This window comes from Carassius carassius, chromosome 24, assembly GCF_963082965.1.
Source record: "Carassius carassius chromosome 24, fCarCar2.1, whole genome shotgun sequence".
In the NCBI taxonomy this organism is placed as follows: domain Eukaryota; kingdom Metazoa; phylum Chordata; class Actinopteri; order Cypriniformes; family Cyprinidae; genus Carassius; species Carassius carassius.
The window spans coordinates 25157916-25179142 of NC_081778.1; the positions used below are offsets into that span (position 1 = coordinate 25157916).

The 21227-nt window shown below is 37.1% G+C and overlaps 1 protein-coding gene across 1 annotated transcript in view; it reads left to right on the plus strand.

Moving 5' to 3' along the window:
* Positions 1–17156, plus strand: part of LOC132103274 (ER membrane protein complex subunit 2) — a 33467-nt gene extending 16311 nt beyond the window's left edge. The window contains exons 6-11 of the mRNA XM_059508239.1: positions 2026–2111; positions 2274–2333; positions 6755–6836; positions 9066–9176; positions 11155–11259; positions 16609–17156. Coding sequence (XP_059364222.1) covers positions 2026–2111; positions 2274–2333; positions 6755–6836; positions 9066–9176; positions 11155–11259; positions 16609–16695 — 531 coding nt within the window. The 3' untranslated portion in view covers positions 16696–17156. The remainder of the gene's footprint in view (positions 1–2025; positions 2112–2273; positions 2334–6754; positions 6837–9065; positions 9177–11154; positions 11260–16608) is intronic.
* Positions 17157–21227: the final 4071 nt, after the last annotated feature.

A 21227-nucleotide genomic window follows, 5' to 3' on the forward strand; every position in this document is an offset into this window, starting at 1 on the left:
CTGATGCTCATGCGCCAGAATCCACAGGCTTTCTAATCTGATAAAGACATTACTTTTCGGTATCTGCTGGTATATTACTTATGACTTGAATGCAGTAATAATATGCTTTCAAGGAAATGTCATCTGGGACAATTTGATGGTGCAAGGCTGTTTATTATAACACTGCCTCAGGGGAGGAAAATAAATAACTGCACATACATGCACTTCTGCCCAATGACTGACAGCATTTAATTCTCCTGTGATGTCCTATTTCGGAATTCATGAAAAAAGTATTGATGCTTTTAGGGTGTTGTAAGACGCAGTGTTTCCCACAGACTTACACTCTATTTGTGATGGCACTTCCACCAATGGAGGGAGGGATTGTTATGTATTGTGTTGTAATACAAAAAAAAAGCTCCAATGCAAATATTTCTAATTACATCTACGGGGCTTTCTGAAAAAAAATTTTTTTGGAAAATGTTTTTCAATATTCATCTGTATTGAAGGAGCAGACATTGAGCGGTAGAGTTAAAGAATGTAACATTACAGTCAGTATCATTTAGCCAATGTCAGGTTATCTGCAGGCTTTTTTATTTTACATTTTTTATTACATTTTAGCACCTTTTTAAAGACCTGCTCAAATACTATTAATACCATATGAGAAATGTAAGTGCTAGCAAATTAAACCGAAATATGACCAAAAACAAAACGTGATTTATAGTTACTTGACAATTAAGAAAAAGGATCAGTCAAAAGTATTATTAAATTTATTTAAAACATTAATATATCTTACTGTCTTAAGATTTTTATATTAGGGCATATTAGCTATCCACTGGCTCACATTAACAGATGTGTTTTTGCTGCTTACAAATATGCTTACATTTTCACACTGATCTTAACAAAAACAGCGGACAGGCTGATTGAAAATACAATTTCATTCTCTGACAGCAGGTGGCGCTTTTGGAACAGCAGAAATACTTTGGTTTCCCCAGTAAAGCAGTGCTCGTAAACATAGATATGTTATGTATAGGTAGATGCCACATTCGAGTGCTCCAGCCACGTTGACACGTCCGCCATCTTGGAATGCTTAATGTGTTGTCACTCACTCAACAACAACAACAAAAAAAGCTGAAATTAAATTCCTGAAGAAATTGGATAAACTTTCACGGATAAAAAAAAGAAAAATAATTTGTGTTTTTAATATGTATTAACTGAATATAATATAGTTTTTTACGTATAGTACCTTTCAAATGTTGTGTTTGCTAAAGACTCTTGTTACATGCGTATGACTAGGGTTGCAGACATACAGGCAACTTGCTCTTGTCTGTTCACAGACCTGCTTTGATCATTCCAGTATAGCAGATGGCTCACGTATAGTGATCCATCGAATAAGCTGCTAATAGAGCATCTATCTATACCTATACAGTTTTACATGAGTTTTGGACAAACTTGTGCAAAACTGTTTGTGGCGGTCAATGTTGATATTGTGATGGAATCCGCCACAAATAAATCAATATATGTGAAGCACTAAAGAGTGCCTTAAAATATACTGTGCAACATTTACAATCATTCACAATCAAACAATAGTCATGAATGAATTTTTTTTTTTTAAATATTACTTTTAGATTCTACATTTAACAAAATCTAATTTTGTGGTCTATAATATAGTTTTGAGTTTGACATTTTTATTTGTATTTGTTTTATATTATGTGGTGTGGAAAATTATTTTTTTTTAGCATAATGTTTTTTAATTTTATTTATTTTTTAACGAGGAAACATGAGGCCAGTTTGGCATAAGCCAGAAGTCTGGATATGCAAGACTCTGTCACAAATTGCTGAAACTAAAATAGGAAGTTTTATGTAGATTTGCTGTCCCTGTTGTTTTGAGAGTTTGAACAGCAGAACCCCAGGGATTCTGGAGATTTTTTTCAGCTCTCACAATACTATGATCATTTACACTTGCCTATTTATTTCACTCTTTGCTCTTTCTGTTGGTAACAAACACTTGAAACTCTAAAGCCCTAATCCTCTGTTGATGTCAAACAGGCAGCAAGGAAGCGCAAGATCTCCATCCTGCGAGCACAGGGCAAAAGCAGTGAGGCCATCCGCGAGCTCAACGAGTATCTGGAGCAGTGAGTGTTTTACAAGAGGATTTAGAACACCCCCCCCCCTCCATTTTTTTAATTAAAGGGGGTTTTGCATTTGACTGAGTTGGCCCCCAAGCCTTTCCATGACCCCCCTTTTGTCCACTGTGGCCTTTCTGATGTGATAACTTCCACTACTCTGTCCTGCAGGTTTGTGGGAGACCAGGAAGCTTGGCATGAGCTGTCAGAACTCTACATCAATGAGCATGAGTAATGATTTCTTTCCTAATTTCTTTTGTCGATTCTTTTTTTTTTATTATTATACAAGAAGTTGATAGAACATGAGGGTTAATTAAATTGTCAAACTGACATACAGAAACAATGTAACTAGACCGTGTACATATTTCTGAGAAAAAAATAAATAAATAAAAAAGTAAATAAATAAATATATATATATATATATATATATATATATATATATTATGGCAAAAACGAGGTAAAGGTAATAATAATGTCTGCCTACTGGGTTTCAATCTAAAGGAAAATTCAAGATTAATTTTAACACGTGTTTAAACAGTAAGTTAAAAAAACAGAAACATTTGTTAATTCAATCAGAATGTCAGTATTAATGGTCTTTTTTCACCATTTCAGTTGTTGGATGTTTTTTATAGATTTTCTTTTAAGTTATTAGTATCAGTCAGTATTGGATATTTAATTGCCTGCTATTTTTCCTGTGTTTTACACTTCGATTGCTCACTTGAAGTTAATCTTCTTTAAAACACTAATAATTTAATAATACTGTTGAATGTTATCTTTAGCAAATCTTAATTTCATACTCTACATTATATTGTTTGATGTCTTGAATTCACTTGTAACTTTTAAAATAATTGCTTAGATTTTTCTAATGCTTTACTTTTAATTAATTTAGACAAAATTGTATTGAATGGTTTATATCTGCCGTCTATCAGTTATGATATCAGTTATCAGAAATGCAAAAATAATTGTCAACTTGTTGGGTGTTGAGTTTTTCCTATCTAAACTATAAATGTAAAATATATAATTTTGTCTCATCAAAATAATTTAATCGGTTAACAATCAGTAAAATATCCAGAAGTTGGAATGTGATGTTTAAAAGGGTTACGAGGTTGCATTCACCAGCATCTTGCAGGTCATTCTCAGGACCTTCGACTGACATGCGACGGTTGCTGTAGAGCTGTGGGACCCTCTGGAGTAAAAGACAGTGAAATGCCAGTCTCAGCCAGGGGCCTTGCTTAAAGCTCCGTGTCTGTTTGTCCTATGGAGTAGGGCCATAATAGGATTTGTTTCTTGAGCTCCCTCTCCAACTCCTGGGATAAGACTGCGCTCCCCTGCTGATAGCTCTTTTGCCAGGGGTTACTTTCTGCCAGGCATCCGGATTTTAGGAAACTTACTTTATATCTCCTCTCCGCCATCCTTCTTGAATTGTTTTGGTCTTATTGTCCACGAGGGGGGCTACAGGGTTTTAGTATGTGTGTGTGAGAGAGAAAAAAGTTGGTTGTCCCGGTCGGAGGGTGCTGGCTATAGGAATGCAGTCGCTCTATGAGAGCACCGCTTGTTAGATACCTCACGGTTTTCTGTAAAGGGCTTTATTGCTGTAATTGACAGAGGAAATCCAGGGGTGAGAGGATTATCTGCCTGCTTAGCCCAACATTCTAATATCACACCATTCTCTGACAACCCCCTGTCTATAGGTCTTGTCCATGTCACTCTCTTTCTTTCTTCCCCTTTGTTTTTCTGTTCTTTATTTCAGGTCACAGACTCGCTTTTTCCCTTCCCCTCCTCTTCCGGCAAAGCCTGCATTATCACATCTCTCTGCCACGCGGTGAAAGAACAGGAGAAAGGGGAAAAAGAGAAATTCCCAAGAGAATGAGGTGGCACCCATTCTCCCAACCAGTCAAAGAAGATGAAGACATACAAACGCTGATTACACCGCTATCTACACGAAGACCTTAGTACAAATAGGCCACTAGTGGATCATGCTTTTTAATGACGATTAAACCAGTTATCCCTTTGGTAAAGATATATATTAAAGTGGTTTCTTTGGTGAATTATGTGCTAGGTTGTAGGTTGTGATCTGTAGAACTAGCTGGTTTTAAGTGAGCTCTGCATAGTTACACTGGCTGGTCATGTGAACCAAACAGATTAGATGTTATTCTGTCAAGCGTGAGCATACTAGAAAAGAAAGTCTTGATAAACTCATTAGTTTACATCACTAATCAACCGGCTGGTTGTTGGACAATTTGTCGGTCATTAGGTTTCCAGGTTAATCAGGAGATGAGCATGTTTAGGCCTTTGAAAAAGAAAGTAATTGCATCTTAATTTCTCAGAATTGACACTTACTTACATTTACATTACATTTATTCATTTAGCAGACGCTTTTATCCAAAGCGACTTACAGATGAGGACAGTGGAAGCAATCAAACACAACAAAAAGAAAAAAACGATAAAAAAAAGAATAGAGCAAGCTAGTGTTAGAGATCTTTTCACATACACACACACACACACACAGACACACACACACACACATACAATTGCATAATAAATGAAAAGAAAATAGAATACAAAAAGATTAGAAAGGTAGATTTTTTTTAAAGAATAGAATTAGAATAGTGAGTGTTAAAGTTAGAGGGTCAAATAAAGATGGAAGAGATGGGTTTTAAGCCGATTCTTGAAGATGGCTAAGGACTCAGCTGCTCGGATTGAGTTGGGGAGGTCATTCCACCAGGAGGGAACATTTAATGTAAAAGTCCGGAAAAGTGACTTTGTGCTTCTTTGGGATGGCACAATCAAGCGATGTTCACTTGCAGAACGCAAGCTTCTAGAGGGCACATAAGTCTGAAGTAATACATTTAGGTAAATGGGTGCCGAGCCAGTGGTAGTTTTGTAGGCAAACATCAATGCCTTGAATTTTATGCGAGCAGCTATTGGAAGCCAGTGCAAATGGATAAACAGGTGTGACGTGTATTCTTTTTGGCTCATTAAAAATTAATCTTGCTGCCGCGTTCTGAATTAATTGTAAAGGTTTGATAGAATTGGCTGAGACAATTACTTAAGACGTGCTTGAGACGTGTTTTTTATTATTATTATTGTTATTATGGCTATTTAATATGTATGTTTGTTTTTTGTTTTTTTTGTATGTCTGCATACTTTTTATTAAGTTTATATATATATATATATATATATATATATATATATATATATATATATATATATATATATATATATATATAGTGACTTAAATGTGACTTAATATCTTACAGTGATGTTTTAAACATTATCTACAAATTAAAATCACATTATGAAACATAAAGTTAGCATTTTGGGATATAAAGTCAAAATCCTGTGATTTTTGACCAATTCAAATAAAAAATCTATGTATATATATATATATATATATACATATATATTTTTTTTTATTTTTTTTTTGACTTAGACAGTAACGTGCTTTCATATTTCAAATGGAGGACTGGTAGAGTTGATGATGGATATTGAATGCTCCGATATTGGGCGTTGAGTTCAGAAGTGATGTGGATTGATGCCTCCCTTGCTTTCTGTGTATGTGTGTGTCTCTCTCTCACTCTTTGCATTGCACCGCCACAGTTTAGGCAATGGCAGAAGCACATCTGAAAGTCTTTACGAAGAGGAAATGGTAATTGCAAGCAGCCTTCAAACTTTTGAGTGGCCTGATCTCACTGGCTCACTCCTCCAACCTCTTTGACTGTCTGTGATGTTCTCTTACTCTCACTCTCATTCTCCTCTCTTTGTATTCATAGTCCCTTGAACATTTCCTAAAAGGCTAGATAGACTCATCATCTTGTGCGAGTCAGCAACGCCTACAGTCTTTTTCCACCAGAAAAAAAATCGTGTTTACACGTTTTTTCCTGCCAGTCGTAAGATTAGCATCTATAACTCAATTGGACATGCTCCAGCTCTGTTATACAATTTGATGTGTTGTGATAAGTTGATATGTGTGCGTGAGCACGTACAGTGTGTGCCTCGATGTGTGGACCTCGCACGGAATGAGACAGAAAGTTTGCTAACAGTAGCTAAAAAAGCCATGCGGTTTTGGGGACTTGAGGCGGTAACGAGCCTTTCAACCCCGTCCACAGCTTTTGGACACATTTGTCTCATTTTTGTGTCTTGCGGCTTTGTCGTAATAGTCCTGAAGTTCTTTTTGAAATTGTTTGGGATTTTTGGTGGGAGCATTGGGGAAATGTGCAGGCCCATGTTGTGTACTTACAAGGGCAAGAGTGCCTGAGACATGAAATTGTAAATTTGTTTAAGCATTGATCTCATTTGGGAACTGCTCTTGAGAATGACCTCAGGACAGTCTTGAGATGTCAATGAAGAACCCAGGGACAGATTGGTAGACCAGATTCATCTTTGGCCTTCTAGAAAAGAGGCCATGGTGAATATTGGGCAGAATTGCCACCTCTTGTTGCAAAGCTTCATTCATCATTTGATCATATGGGTGTTTATACAGATTTCCATTAACCCTCATAAAAGCTGATGAAAGGGAAACCTCAGACAGTCACGTCTCCGACTGTCAACGAGACTGAGCTTTGCTTTGCTTCATCAGCCACAAAGCTACTGGGAGATGTTTTCTATGTTCTCCATTTTTTTTCTCTCTCTTTCTTGTTTCATTCCCACAGTTATGCAAAAGCTGCTTTTTGTCTTGAAGAGCTGATGATGACAAATCCACACAATCACCTGTACTGCGAACAGTACGGCGAGGTATAGTAGCTTTCTCTCTTCCTTCCTGAAATAAATGTTCCACTTCATTTAAGGTGATTTCTTTTAAGAAAATTTGAAACAATACTCCGGGCTTAAAGTTAAAGATCCCCGCCGAGCAGCGTTTGGCTGCAGAAAAAATTATGCTACGTTAAAAAAAAAAAAAAAAACACTTGTTGATTATCACTTTCGAGTCAACGAGTTCGCCTACCAGTGGTATGGGAGGGAGCAGCTTTCACTCTCAACCAAACTAACTAGCCAATCAGAATGTTTTGCTCTTATAAACACGAGATGTGCATAATAGTATCGAATTGCAGAGTCACAGCCCTGATGAATGGAGAAGCGCAATGGTCAAAAGATGTCCATCTAGCGCATATTTACATAGAAAAGACAATTATAAAGCAGTGGAGCTTTGTAAAGAGATCAGAGTGATCATGTCATCTCCATAAAAATGATATGATTGCCAGAACATATTTACCGAGATTTTTGAAAAGGTCCTGTTCACACATGATCTATTAATGTTAACTTACTGGTAATTTACCAGTAAAGAATGTATGTGTGAAAGGAGCTAAACTCCTCCCCTGCATATGCCGTGAATTTGAGTTACATTCAAAAAACTTTAATCTGGGAAAACAGTGTATCTCACTAGATTTGTAACATAAATCATTAAAAACCGCTGCCAACACAGGAGAATACATCAACCTGTCATGTATTGTACATTGCGATTTCAGAATTAAAGTTTCTGCATGTTGCCAAATATAAAAATTTTATGGATTTAAACATCGCTTAATAACGTTGTAAAGTGAAACATCACCAGGGTGTTGGCACCCTTTGCAGGTATTTGTTTTAATACATAATGTTGGTTAGTTCATATTATGTATAGGCATATTGCCTCGTTGTTAGTTTATATATAAATAGTCACACTAAAGCCTGAAATTCACTTAGGTCTGTTTGTGTTACTAAAAAAAATATCAGATTACTCAGTTGTCAAAATAATCATTAGATTACTTGATTACCAAAATAATCATTAGTTACAGACCTAGATTAGTTAAAATATGTCTAAATACAACGGCATTGTATTACTTTTTGTAATTAAAAGGCAAATATTTTGTCATTGAAAATGTATTAAAAATAGTTTTAAAATATTGACACGTATTAGTGAACCAAGTATCTGTATTTTTCATCTTGTGAGCTAAGTGTATTTTCACACCCCTAGTGTCGGTAAGTGGTGATATAGCTCATAATTTTCTGAGAGTATGATACAGCTTTCATTTTTCAGGTCAACCATATATTCATGAAAAAGAAAATCAGTTTGAATAAAGAAAGCAATAACTTTGCCATAGTATCCTTTCAAATATTAACGCTGCCACAGTCATTGCATGCTTTACATGTGCTGCCCCTCTCCACGCCTGGAAAAAAGTTCAGGCTCAGGATTTCTTTTTTGCTTTAACGCCTGAATTCTTTTTCAATTGTTGAGATGTAATTATGCCTTCGCCAAAGATAAGAAAATACATAAAAAATACAGAAACTTAGGAGTAGGCGATCATCCCAAAATATCATATCACCGTTTTATAACTAATCCATGATCAGAATCACGATCTTCCCAATTTTGAGATGTACTTTTGAGAAAATCCAGACTGGAACAAGCCTATGACTTTTCTATTTTTATTTTTTTTTTTGTATATGATCTTATGTTTGAATATGTTTTTATATTTTGATCACAAAATGTACTGTTAAAATAGATCAAGAGTTGCAGCATTTTTGTTTATGGATTTAGAAAGAAGTCTATACACAGACATAAATGTTGGCATCGGTTACTCTTATCATAGTTATATAATTTTATATCTGCTATGTTAATTCAACCCCTACCCCCAACCAACCTTAACCATGACCACATTTTTTCTTCCATTTAAATGGCTTTTCCATCCCACTGTAAAATCTCATTGGTTCAACATCTTTATCCACGTTATTAAACATCCAGTATATTCTAGGGTTTGATTTTTGTCGCTTTGCATCATTACACTTGTAATGTGGACAGAAAATTCATCGTCCTATAAACCAAAACTTTGGCCCTTTTGCACTCTATGACTAGCTGCATCCATCATGTTGTATGCTTGTATAGGAATTTTCCTGTGTATTTAGATCATGTTCTGTTTATTTAGATCTCATGTCAGTAATAAGTGTGCATATAACACAACATTACCTTTCGGTTTCCTCTGCAATCTACCTCAGGTAAAGTACACCCAGGGAGGTCTGGAAAACCTTGAGCTGGCCAGGAAGTATTTTGCGCAGGCATTGAAGCTTAACAACAGAAACATGAGGGCCTTGTTTGGCCTTTACATGGTGAGTTGTTCAGAAAACAGACACCTTTTTTTTTTTTTTTTTTTTTTTTTTGTGCATGTGAATGGATCCAGAGGCTGATTGGTTGGTTGATTGGTTCACACAGGGGCAGTTGAAGTTGATGTTTCCAGTCCCTGTGATGAAAAAAAACTCTGACTTGCAATATTTTTTGCTGTAATGTAACCCACCGGACCTTTGTAGGGCATTTCTCTCTTTATTCTAGAGATAAACAAACTTTGACAATAGAAGAATGGTAGAGAAATGGCAACCACACCATCACACGTGGCTCTGCTGGATAGGTTCAGGCAATATGTGCACTGAATAAGCCTTTCATCTGTATTTATTTAAACAGGAAGTTGTCCATTAACAACAATGCATCATTTGTAAGTGACTCCTGACATATGAACACAAACAGCCAGCCAGGGGCAGAAGGCCGACAGAGGGTGCACAGGGAGCCACACACAGGCCCTCTGTTCAAACATACATGCACACACGCAAGCTTCAGTAGTTCAAACACAGAACCATGACAGTCATCAGTGCTCTTTGATGTGAAATTTGCATGTGAAACAAGGCTGGCAGTAGCAGGATGTCGGTCAGTACAACAAAACCAAGAGCCTGCTACCTGGTCATGTAGCAAAAAAACAATGTTTTAAAACAAAATTTTTATTTTAAAATAAGGCTAATATAGCTGAAGTAAAATAAGTTTAGGTTGAAGTATTAAAATTAGAAAAAGTAAAATAAAAATAAAGCTAAATAGAAATATATATATTAAAAAAATCACACAAAAAATGACAGAAAAATCTTATATGTATACGTATTTATGCATTATAGTTAATTTTTCAAGATTGAAGTATTTGATTCTTAGGTTGATGAGTTTTCAGATTTTTAAAAAATAAAAAAACAGTAAAAAATTCTTCCCTTCTTTTTTATTTTATTTTATTTTTTACATTTTGTCTATTTAAATTCTATTTACAAGCTCACCACACACAGTAATGTACTATAACTGTGATTTATTGATGGCCAGTAATTTTCTGGAGAAAACAAAAATGGCCCATTGCACTTGAAGATAGCACATTGTGTTATAATATTTTAGCTTCAGGTTCTAGCGAGTTAAACTAATTTTTTTTTTAAACTGAGAAGTAAAAAAAAAAAAATACTATAGTAGTATATAAATAAAATAATAGCATATGAAATGTTTGAATATTTGCTTTAATTTTTCCACTTTTTTTTTCTTTTCAGGTAAAATATTGTTTTCATCGACAGTAAAACTGATGAATAAAATACCATATTGACTAAATTCGAAGGACATTTTTGTCAAAAAATTGTATAAAAAGGAATACATATTGTGACTCAAGTGGCCAAAAATGTTCCTTAACAGCCACATCTCACCAACCTTACACACCCCAAGCTTCAGAAGCTGAGGGATTTGCTGCCAGAAACAGAGATGAGGTTGATTGGTGTGCAGTTAAAGTTTCAGCACATCCATGGGGAAGGGCTTTCATGCTAGCCGACAGAGTCCTGCGAGCTCTGCTGAGCGGGTCTAATAGCAATAACGAGGGAAAGATGGAGGATTTGTGGTTGTGGAATGGAGATCTTGTGGTGGCTGGAGAGCATGATTCACGTTGTGCTATGCCATTCACACGCCACCTCCCTGACACTCCCAGGCCTGTCAGCACTGCCTATCCTATCTCTGATGCGAGACATATCAAGCTGCGTTAACCGAGCGCCCTGGCTTTTTTCACTACTCAACCAGGCTCAAAACCATCACATTTTCCACCCTTTAAAAAATACCCTTCATTGCCATCAGGGTTTAGCCATCCTTCCATTATGTGGCCTTTAAAAGGGAGTCGATGGGTATTTATCTCATGAATCTTTTTTTTTTTTGACGCTTTGCAGAAATGGTGATAGTTTAATCTTTATGTGTTTCCCCCAACATTGTGGTCCATCTCACCTTTGTTTTTTTTTTCCTCTTCTTCCGCAGTCGGCCAGTCACGTGGCTGCCAGCCCAAAAGTTAGCGCAAAGGTGAAGAAAGACAATGTGAAGTACGCCGCATGGGCCGCTTTTCAGATTAGCAGAGCCTATCAGGTAAGAGGAGTGCTTGAGTTACTAGTATGGGTGGTACAACTGAAATCTTTCCACAAAATGTTTTGTATTTAACATAACTGGAAATGTTGATTTAGTTGATCTGAATAATTTATCAACTGATATTGAATTTTTTTTTCTTTTCTGAAACACTTTAGATATATTTTATGTGTGTGTGTGTGTGTGTGTGTGTATTTATATACACAAACACATATGTATATGTATTATATTTAAAATTACACATTATACGATGTATTATACACTTCCATTTAAGTCAATTTAGAGTCAGCAAGATGTTTTTCTATTTTTATTTTAAGACTTTTCAATATCTTAAAAAAAAAAAAAATTTATTCAGCATGGACATATCAAAGCAATAATAAAAAATGTTACTTGAGCACCAAATCAACATATTAAAATCCTTTCTGTTACACTGAAGACTGGAGTATTAGCTGCGGAAAATTCAGTTTTGTGATCCCTGGAATTTTAATATATAGTTTTAATATATATGAAAATAGAAAACAGTATTTCATAGTATTACTGTTCTGATAGTAACTAAATGTATCCTCTGTGTGCTTAAGAGACGTCTTTCAAAAACAAAAACAAAATTAAAATTAAAAAAACTTTTGAATGTTAGTGTATTTTAGTCTTTTTTTTTTTTTTTTTTTTTTTTTTTTTTTTACATCAAGTAGAAGCCATTGGGGGGAAAATGCATGGCATGACGTGTCAAAATGCTAATTACAGTGTTCTGGTTGAAGTTTTGATTCTTTAAATCATGCCACAGATATATCGTGGTAAAGCAAAATCTCCTCCTAGTCATACTGCCCAGCGCTAGTTACTGGCAGTGCCGTTTGGCTGCCTGGGTTCTTTCTTTTTCTGTGTTGCAGGCGCAGTCTGATATACAGACAGTGGAGAACATCCTCAGACAGTGAGCGTATGCCATGCCTTCACGCTGGGTCTTTGCTGAACACGCGTGCCTGGGCAGAGCGCAGCTAATGTGTTGACTTAAGCCCACAGGGCCTGGCATTGTGTTACGCAGCTGTTTTCTATGTCTGCATGTTAAAGCGCCACTATCCCTATGAAGCAGAACAGCTGGTGCCAAACACAGGCCTCGGGAGTTAGCAAGGGGAAAATATACAGCGTGCACACCACGACTGCAAAGGGAGGCAATAATGATAGCAGAAGAGAGGAAAATGTGAAGTGCAGCTCTCATGGTATCACTAAAGTGGTTTATACTGTTGCCATGGTACACAGAACGTAAATACTATATAAGAAATCTTAACTGCCGTCAGGGTGATATACATTGCTTTTTAAGGATTGACAGTTAAAAGTGTAATAAAGGGGACCTTAGTCAGCAAGTAGGGTCGTCAGAGGCCACACACAAGTATACCCTTGGAGAGTTTCCTGTGCGGTTGGAGGGCTCCTGTTGATGAAGCCCCCTTCCTTTGACAAGTTGGTGGGCATCTCCGTTCCAAAGAGGGGTTACCACAAGACCAGTCTGATCAGAATAAACTAGATCTTGCCATTAAAGGCATAGTTCATCCAAAAATGAAAACTGTCATCATTTACACTCCCTTGTGATTTTTCACTCATTTATAGAACACACAATTTATTTTTATTTTTTTAATGTTGTCCATACAATAGAAGCAAATGAGGTCCATAACAACTTTGGATTAATTTTACTTTTATAATACTGATACCTTATTCAGAAAATCTTTTGTGTTCTACAGAAGAAAGTACGTCATACAGGTTTGGACGTGAGTAAATATTGACAATTTTTGTTTTTGGGTCAGCTATGCCATTAATGCTAAAGGGACTTATAAAATGTGCATTGTTTCTTTTTAAAATTTCTTTCATAGAATTAAAAATCCAAGGACTGTTTTCCACTTTCAAAAGTAACATATTGACTTTGTGGTCTCCTAGCCTCAGGGTGGTTTAAAACTTGGCCGGGTTTCTGCTGGAATTTCCAGACCACCCAATAACGGATATTAATGTTCCTTTAGTTCCTTCTGTCTTGCTTCACACAATCATCAGTATCTTTCTAGATTCCTGCCATTTACTGATCTGTATGCCTCAGGAGAGACTTTAGTCACAAGAACGTCATTGCTTATGGATTGCAGTCATTCTGACGCTGTGTCCTAACCATAGTATCAGCACCATTATGCGTCAAGACTTTGTGACGGTGCTAAGTTCCTATTTTTGTCCCATTGTGCCTGCAAGTCCCTCCCACAGTGAAATCTCATTGAAAAGAAATCATGCTCCACGTGGTTTTATTTTAAACATAGAATACATTTTGATTGATTGGCTGATTGATAGTTACTTCGTGCAACTTTAAGACAAGGTGTTATGCACAGTGTTTTGTCAAAACAAGATATCTGCTTACAGTGTTGGTGCTTGGGAGGTACTGCATATGATACACTTATTTTTTTTGACATACAAGATGAGTCAGAGACTTTGATGTTACTTATAAGAGAAGGCTGAAACCTTGAAAAGCTGTGCTAGAATCATGTGTGTTCTCTAGTGACGCAAATTTGCCGAAACCGCTTTGAATATGCACGAAGGAATTAACCCAAGGCTGTTCAGAATAAGCCATTTTTTCATGAACCTTGTTCACTGTACCTGAAAGCTCCTTGGTTGTATTGGGAGGTCAGCATAACCTGTTGTATTCCTTTCTTTGAAAAACATCTGAGGTCTTCAAAGAGAAGTTGAGTCACCCTTTAGCAGAGTAGCTTTGATTGATGAGGTCTTCTGCAGGTTAACGGTGCCGCCACACTTTGTTGGTTTGCATGCTTTAATTTGACGGTACTGGCAAGTCACTTTCTGGCCATGGTGGACATCTTCGGAAAATTATTTGAATTAAATTTGATAGCACATTTTCTACTCAACTCACTCCTTTTTCCTCTTAGTGCTTTCTGTATATGACTTTGAGCATAAATACATTAACTTCATCCTTCTCTCTCAATATAGGGCTAATAATTCACTGCTGATATCACTCACTGATGTCAAAGCCTGAGTCAGTCCACGTTCCATAATAGTCATATAGACAGATGACTCACTTCACTGATGAATTAGGGTGCAACAGAGGACTTCTGATGCGTAATGCTGTAGCCCTCAGTCACAGCAGATTGAGTGATACGACAGGGTCGCACCATCATAGAACACACATAAAACAAAAGGCACACGCATATTACTTAATTTCATGAGTGAGTAATCGCAATTACCCAGTCACTGCGTGTTTGCCACAATCAGTGCAAACATGAAAACACTGGCATCGAGTCAGCATGTTAAACTTCTTTGAAATGCATGATATGCATCGAGTAGTCCTCTGTGGCCTTTGTAGATGCCCTTGACTTTTGCACTCGTCTAAAATGTGATGGAATCCATCAGCTCACTTGCACAACGTGGGGATTTTGTGAGAATGTTGGGAATGGCAGCCTGGCACAGACCACATATCAGCTCTGTTAATCTAGTGATGTTTCCCAGTAAGAAAATAACATTTGTCTAGCGGGACCCATCAATTACTTGGACTGCAAACCTAAGAAACGACACTGCCATGTTCTCTGCCATGAGTATTTTCTTTCTGTTTGCCCAATGAGTTCATTGGGATGACTGGCTACTTCCTTCTACAAGCGCACCCACAGCCCATTACGATGCAGATGTTTCCTCAAAGGAGGTCTAGAATACCTGGAGAAAGTTGTCTGTTAGTATTCCCAGATGTCAATGCCAGTTTTTCAGTTGGCACAATTTGACATCTTTGCGTGGGGCGTATATGCTATAGGTTTTTACTGGATTTTGCAGACTGAATTGAGCATGAAAGAGAAAAAAATTTTCTTCATTCTGAAAAATTTTAATTTTATATATATATATATATATATATATATATATATATATATATATATATATATATAAATTAACTTGCAAATTGCTTCAGTTTACTGGTTCCACAGTTTTTTTTTTTTTCACAAGATATTGATCTCATTTATCTTTAAAAAAAATAAAAAATAAAAAAACATTGTTTCCTATGTTGTTAATTTTTTTTTTTGATCAATCATCATGTTGCTCATTTTTGGTGTAGTTACAACATCTACGAGCAGGGGTAAATGGGTTTATGCTAGGCAGCCAAACCTTGACCTCTTAATTTTCCTCCAAAACACCTAGCACAACTTCTGCTTCAGCTGTAGTTGCTGTGGTGATCGGGACATGCCGCAGACGTCAGACGAGACTAATAAGGAGAAACCGATAGCACAGACTTTAATGGATAGTGGATTGGCTTATTATATCAGTTGCTGGAGGGGAGGATAGAGAAGTCAGCATTGGGCCAATATGCTCAATTTGTCCAGTTTGAGCAAGGCACACGGACTCTTAGCAGATGAGTCACAAGTGGATGTGGCAAGAGCGTGTAAGTAAGTATGCTTGGCCATGGGGGCTGTCGGAAAATGGGTCTTCGTGAGTGAGCTTGTAAGTTGGTCACTCATTAGGCCGTAGTATCCCTCCAATCCTTTTACTTTCACAGGGCAAACAAGGAAAGACGAAGAGAGATCTGAGGCGGCATCTCATTTACTCTACTAGTGCAGACAAAGGCGTCATTACCATTTTAACTATTTTTGATCCGGTGAGTTTGTTTTCAGTGGATTTATAATTGAAAAGTGAAGTTGTAGATTGATTTGTGTGAATTTAATTAAAATATAAAACACTTATAGCTAATAAGCTTTAGTTAGAGCCAAGAATTGTGATTTAATTTGAAATTGCTGAGACTCAATCCTGTGTCCTTTGGGCTACAAGTTCGACTCACTAACCATTAGGCCATGACTGCCTAATGGGAAAAGTACTTGCTAGGTACAGAGTAGCACAATTCATCAGTTTTTGCTTGGGTTTCCTGAAAGAGACAGAACATGTTTAAATGCACAGAATTAATTTTGTCAAAGTTTATGAGTACTCTAGCACATTAACACCACCCTAAGTTGCTTCAAGAGTGTACTAGGCAGTCTCCAGGAAATAAAATATTAAAATATCCCATGCATTAGGTGTAATAGGTGCATTCTCTAATTTAGGCACCCCAGGATAGGGCTTTAAATATCAAATATTTGTAATGATGGTCATTGCGTACTCTTCACCCTCTTAGAACAAGTCTGAAGTGTTTTATAAGGACAGCTCCTGCAAGGAGATTTGAAAATTGTGTGCAAATACTGGTCTCTTAGCATTAGTATGTCATTGAGTCTGACGCGCCACAGTGTTTGTTAAAACGTAATGTGTCCAAAAACATTGAAAATGGAATGATGTCCTTTCATTAACCCCTCTCTCTCTCTCTCTCTCTCACTCTCTTTCTTTCTCTCTCTCTCTCTCTCTCTCTCCTAGATGGCGGGCCGTGGGAAGAAAGAGAACAAATGCTCGGTGAAGGCAGTGGAGGAAATGTTGGAGTCCATGCAGATCACCATGTCTTAAACCTCAGCTCTGTCCCCCCTTCCCGCAATCTCTGTCACCACAACACCATGGCAGCTCTCCCTGCTCACTAGAGTACACCACCACCACCACCCACAGACCAGACCACCCATCACAACCACCTCTATATCAGCTCACCCATCTTTGTTTTGTTTTGAGGTCTCTGGGTAGGCATCAGTCAGCCAGAACCAATTCACACATTTTCACGATTCAACCTTTAGCACTCCTTTATTTATTATTAAGAGCTTATCGTTGGGTCGATTGGTGGAATCAAATGCGTCTGCGATGGAAGTGAGCATGAAAAGGAAAAACTACGTTTTGTTCTAGTTCGGTCAGTTCTTGTAGTTTATAAGGCTTCGATTAGAGAGTAAACTGAGAAGATGGAAATGTACTTACTGTATGTGCAAGAAACTGATGTCATGACTGATCTTAGCGAAATAAAGAAACCAGCTGGAAGATCAGCTAAAAATCAGTTTCTTAAAATAAAAGAATGCATCTTTTCACTAACCATACCAATGTTTTGGTGGGTCTTCATTGATCAGTTGTCTGTTTCATGCATTGAAATCCAAGGAGTATTTCTTCTGTCTTGCCTGGTTTTATTGGAATGTTTTGACGAGTCGGTTTAAATCGCACAACTGGAAAATCAGCTACGGTCAGCATTTTTTTCTTCAGCAAAATAAAGGATTGCATTTTTATGACTAACTCTAATTACTATGATGGGTCTTCGTTGATCAATTTTCTGTTTCATGCATAGATTTCAAAGGATAATTTGTCCTGTTTTCTAGGAATGTTTTGCTTGTTTTCAGTCACTCAGCTCAAAGATCAGCTCTTCTCCGTGCTGCTGTAAGCTAATGAGCCGTTAGAAGCCTGTACAGACCACCCTTGGACCACTGAATAATAATATCAATAAAGAGGATAATAATCGCCATTGCTATGGTCATATAATGTAACCTCAGAAGACTTCAAGAAGCGATAGATCCCCAGCTTCACACTACCCCATTGGGCAGCTGTGGGATCTGTTGAAATACTTTCACTCCTGACGATACGACTGGGACTCGTGCCCTTCAATTACAGCAAGACTGTCAGAAAAGTTTAGCCGGTAATTAAAACAAAAGCATTTTGAATGCATAAATTTGAGTTTTTCTCAAGTGGTAGAAAGGGAAAGATTGAAAGAGGTTGTGAAAAGGAGGTCTGGTTTCCTTCTGCACTCATTTGTAACGGTCACATCGCTTTCGGGACTAAATGAGCATTAGTTTCTCACTCACCCATGCCAGGTCAGCTGCTACTTCCATCTCTTTTGTTTATTAAGTCGTGGCAATTGTCTCATAATTTCACATGCAGCCCGGTGGAAAAATTGAGCGTTGACTTTATTGCCTTTTTTTTTTTTTTCGTGGACCAACTGACTTGTTAAGGGGCTTGAAAGCCTGAAGTGGGAGCAGTGAAAGTCATTTACTCATCAGTTTTAATACTTTGGTCAGTGGATGTGTCTGCGTTTGATTTCGCATTCCAAAGCCGACGAAAGCCTGGGGACCACAGAGGGAGACTGACAGAGCAGTTATTTTTACAGGAACCGCTGCATTGAAGTGTAGCTTTTTGAGGAACCATCAAGGATGGTTCATTTGAGAGAGCATATCATTTACATGTGGATCCTTGTCTCCAAGGCAACTAGGAATGGAAGAAGTCAGTGCCCTCTCTTGTAAAGGTCATTAAAGGCTTGTAAGTGGTCTTTAAAAGAACATGTCAATCACTTTGATGTGTGAGTGATGTGCAAGACCCACAAAGCTGGTCTTCAACTTAACACAATAGTGCCATCTGTAGTCAGGAGGGTGTTTTCTTTTCCTCCTCTTTACCAACTTTTCCAAGTTTAGGATTATTTTCATGAAAAGTAAAAAGTTTTTAGAAAGAGGAAGTGCAGTTCACATTTGAAAAGAATTTGCCAAGATCCTCTGGTGTAAAATGACACATGCTATATACAGGTAACTATTGCAATTTATAGGAATGTGTTGTTGTACATCATCAACAACACAGGAACAGAGTGAAAACGGCTGCATCTGATTTAGTGTTCCAGTAATCACAGCTCTAATTTTTGCGGTGCTTTCTTAGGAAGATGGAAAGTCAGCTAAACCAGACTCTCCTTCATGCCAAAAAGGTCCAACAGCTGGAGCATTTAAATGCTATGCCATTGAGGTCAAAGACAAAGCACTGTGGATTAGTTGTTCGTGTTATTTCTAATTCCTTTAGATTATGTCACAGCTCAAACTTAGATCTACGCCTGAACAGCAAGCTTGTGAATCGGTCCGCTGATCTGTTATGTATGACCATAGTTTCCACCTCAGAGTAAAAATTTAAAAGGTGCTTACATCCATAATTGACATAATTGAATTTATATTTCACAACATCTCTTTATATCTCACAATGACATTGTTTCTTGCACTTACAATTTTTTCTTGTAAATTGCAGCTATAAATATCCATAATGTGACTTTGCAATATGACTTTAAATATTGTCATTATTTACTATCCCATATCTCATAAACCTCATATTCTCAAAATTTTTATTTTTTTTGCAGACTTTTCTCTCCATTTTTTTTTTTACTTAATATCTCCCAGTTTTGACATGCTCAGCTTCTCATACCGGTAATTGTGATTCTACATTTCGCAATGTGACTTCTAAAAATATGAATCACATTTGCAACTTTCCTTGTAATTGTCACTATATTGTGACCTTTAAATCTCACAGTGCGACTTGGTATCCTGCTTGTATAACATTATATATCATAATTTGGACTTTGCTTTTCCAAATTATTTAATATCTCACATTTAAACAATTTCTAGTTTTATGCCTGCTCAAAATTCAGTCTAACGAAGTAATGCTGCATTGATTTCAGACAATTTTGCCTTTTTTCAGCCCCTAGTATAAAAGTATACAGTTGCAGTTGCTTTGTAAGTGCATGTATGCCACCTCTAAGCAGCATTAAACAGTCATGTGTAAAAACACCTATCTGCCACTATAGAAGCCCTTCTGCAGCCTAAATGTGTCATATATCTTGCAAATTATTGGATACAAAATCAATTATGATAAACCTAGAAGAGAGCTCTGTTCATTCACTCCCCCCAAATACTATTCCTGCTAGTACAGAAACTCAAACCCGCAACCTTTGGGTGACAAATCCGACTTTCTAACCATTAGGCCACAAGTGCCTAAACATTTTGTATTTTTTTATTCTGAGGCGAAACGAGGCTTCCATAGTCCTGCATGGGAAATGAGGGCGGGTCAAGGCGGATAAGAGACACTTGGATGTCTGCTGTGCATTACACACTTAAGCCCCTGTGAATACTCCCCAGGTGATGAGTCAGTGAAGGTATTAATCATCTGTAATCCATACACTCAGCACCGCAGCCGGCAAATGGAGATAAATCTCCTTGTGTAGAAAGTGACTTCTCTCTGTGCTATTTTTCGAAGAGAAAAGCAATGATCAGAGGGAGCCTAAGAAGGCGAGGATAGAGGGAGTCTCCCCATGGTTCCCCCATCGAATTCCCAGGGTGGCTGTGTAGTACCTCTGAAGAAGAAATACAAAAAGGTTAAAGAAGAATAAAGAATAAAATAAAAGAGAGCGCTCCAGTGATTGCTTCTTTAACAGTTTATTGAATCTGACTGGTAATAATAAAACATACATGTATAACAGATGCTCAGTACATTACATTATCAGTGCATATTAACACTTTTCTTACAAAGTAATGACTAGCTGTAAACATAAGTAACTGCATGTCTCATCACACTAGAGACACAACTGACATAGTGACACTTGTTATAAAGAGAAAGAGAAAACACATTTTCAGAAATGACAGTATGATATTGATGACAATAATGCAGCTGAGATATATTACATGCTCATGTCTGACCAATGTTCACTCCATTGTCCAATGTATTTTCTGCAATAACGTCACTTACAAGATTGATGAAAAAACTATTGAAATGCATAGCCTAACTCAATTCACAGACATGAAGGAGTTAATTACCCAAATGCAAGTTTCAGATAACTCATAAAACAAACAACTTAATAAACTCTTATATTCAAACAATGTTGACATAAATGACTCTCTCTCTCTCGTATATAGCGGGCTAACGCGCTAATCGCGAGGCATCCTTGATAACCATGTGCTCAGAAATGCTAACACATGACAGACTATCACTACACTAAAATAACCTGCTTTCAATCCGTACAACTCATCAGTATTGCATTAAACAGTGTTACTACTCAAGATCGAAGTGTTTAAGTTACCTGAAGAAGAAGTACAAAAAGGTTAAAGAAGGATAAAGAATAAAATAAAAGAGAGCGCTGCAGTGATTGCTTCTTTAACAGTTTATTGAATCTGACTGGAGCGTATCACGGGCGCGCGCCACATACCGAAGTGTGCGATGACGTCATCACGCTGGTATGCCAAATGAAAATAATTAAATGGATTAATGCACATAACGCTCTTACTCGTTTCGTTTACCTAAAGCACAAATAACCATTCAAAAAAACATTAGCA